Genomic DNA, 2,129 nt, shown 5'->3' on the forward strand with positions numbered 1-2,129 from the left:
TGCACAAAGCCAGTTTTAGATTCGAGTCTTCATATCCTAAAAATGAACCACTGACTCTAAATGTACCTGGGATTGAAGAAGCTTAGTTGGACACCTGGTTCCCTGCCTTCTTTGCCCACCACCCTAAGCTCTGAGAGATGAGAGGAGCCTGGGTTGGGTTGTTCATGCATGCACTTAGCACAGTCCTCTCCCCGTGTGTGTAAGGTAAACCTGACATTTGAATTTCAGTTTGAAGTTACAAAAGTTTCAAAAATAGTCACAGAATTCTTGAGAATCATCTTCTGGCTGAGTCCTTTCTGACATTTAAGGAAACAAGTCTAGAAGGAGTCTTTCCCTAATTCTGAAAGAGATTTAGAAGTTTGATTCCCAAAGAAGCTGGTTATTATCAGGCAGATGCCCACACTAACTTTGACAGATAGCTGGGGATAGAGTAATAGGACCAGTGTGTTGAAATACACAGTTGTACAGTACTATGCAGGGCAAGACTGCCTGCAGGAGATCACCAAAAACCGTGTGTCACATCACAGAGTGATTCAGGCAGACCACCTGCAGCATTTATTGAGTTTCTACCATGTGTTGATCAAAATTGTGAAATCTACCAGCAGTTTTACAGGTGTATTCTGCACATGGGTGTATAGGAGGCAAACATCCACTGAAGTATGAGGAGCATCAACTTGTTACACTCATTTTAATCTCTTAAAAAGAGTCAGGTCATAGTTCTCAGTTTGTTTGGTCAACAAATTCACAAGCTTCTTGCCACTAGAAAATCCTTTTGTATTGGGTGAACGACTGTGCCATTGGATTTGTACTCACTCCCTGTCCCCTCCCGCCGCCTACTTTTCTCCATAGCCTCTATCACCTTCTAATATATCTCTTTGTACCAGTGATGAAAATGCAGGCTCTATGAGGGCAGTGATATCTATCTTTCTATACACTTTTTTTATTGCTTTTTTATGCCTAGGGTCAAGGTTAGTCCTGGCCATACAGTAGGGATATACTAAATGGGCTTCAGTGAGTGAATGAATAAAGAGTGGGAACTCACTCTGTGGAAGCCACCATGAATTGTAGTTGGGATGATAGGACTGAAGGGGCTGGGACATCATGACAGGATGGGGCAAGCCAGGACTTGGGGGCTGATTATGGTGGAATGGTCTCTAAGGTCCAGGAAAAGGGAGAGATCTTCAGTGGTCGAGATTAAGGATAACATCACAAGTGAGATGCTTTTGGTCTGGACAAAGTTACAAAGCATGCTTCTTGTCCTTTTGCAGGTATTTTTAAACATACCCTCTCCATCTCAAGGGCCCTGATTTCTGATCTGGTTGCAGAGAAGGAACGGCCAGTCATAATTGGACAGTTCAATACAGCATCCAGCGTGGGCTTCATCTTGGGCCCCATGGTCGGTGGCTACCTCACTGAATTAGATGGTGGATTTTATCTTACCGCCTTCATTTGTTTTTCTGTCTTCATTCTTAATGCTGGTAAGTTGACTTTTTTTTATTAAATGATAACTATATACATTAATGCAATTCTGGGGTACAGTGTGGTGTTTTCATATACAATTTGAAATATTTTTATCAAACTGGTTAACATAGCCTTCATGTCATTTTCTTACTGTGTCAAGACAATCATATCCTACTCTTAGAAAGATTCACTTGTATCCTTGTAAGATAAACCATAGAAGTATAAGTGATCCCTCTAATCACCCTCATTCCACCCATTCCCATCTCCCTTCCTCCTCCCCATATACTGAGGCTGTTATTAGGTTATAGATTTCATATGAAAGCTATAAATTAATTTCATAATAGGGCTGTGTACATTGGATACTTTTTCTTCCATTCCTGTGATACTTTGCTAAGAAGAACACTTTCCAGCTCCATCCATGTGAACATGAAGGATGTAAAGTCTCTACACCATGGAATACTATGCAGCCATAAAGAAAGTTGACATGTTTCATGAGAAGATTGTTTTGTGCATTCCTGCTGACCATTCCTCCTGCCTTACAATTTTTTTTCCCCAAGAGTAGTCAGACTCATCATCTGAAAATGATAGTCATCCCAAGGAACCTGTCTATTTTCCTAGTTATACCAATTTATATCCCCCCAGTAGTATATAGAGGTTCCCTTTTCTCT

The 2,129-nt window shown here is 40.9% G+C and overlaps 1 protein-coding gene across 1 annotated transcript in view; it reads left to right on the forward strand.

Annotated features, from left to right (window-relative positions):
• The window catches only part of MFSD9 (major facilitator superfamily domain containing 9), a 16,814-nt gene that overhangs the window by 11,176 nt on the left and 3,509 nt on the right, over nucleotides 1–2,129 (forward strand). The window contains exon 4 of the mRNA XM_012807936.2: nucleotides 1,269–1,478. Coding sequence (XP_012663390.1) covers nucleotides 1,269–1,478 — 210 coding nt within the window. The remainder of the gene's footprint in view (nucleotides 1–1,268; nucleotides 1,479–2,129) is intronic.

The sequence above is a fragment of the Otolemur garnettii genome, unplaced genomic scaffold (assembly GCF_000181295.1).
Source record: "Otolemur garnettii isolate 467f Iridium unplaced genomic scaffold, OtoGar3 scaffold00079, whole genome shotgun sequence".
Lineage (NCBI taxonomy): Eukaryota > Metazoa > Chordata > Mammalia > Primates > Galagidae > Otolemur > Otolemur garnettii.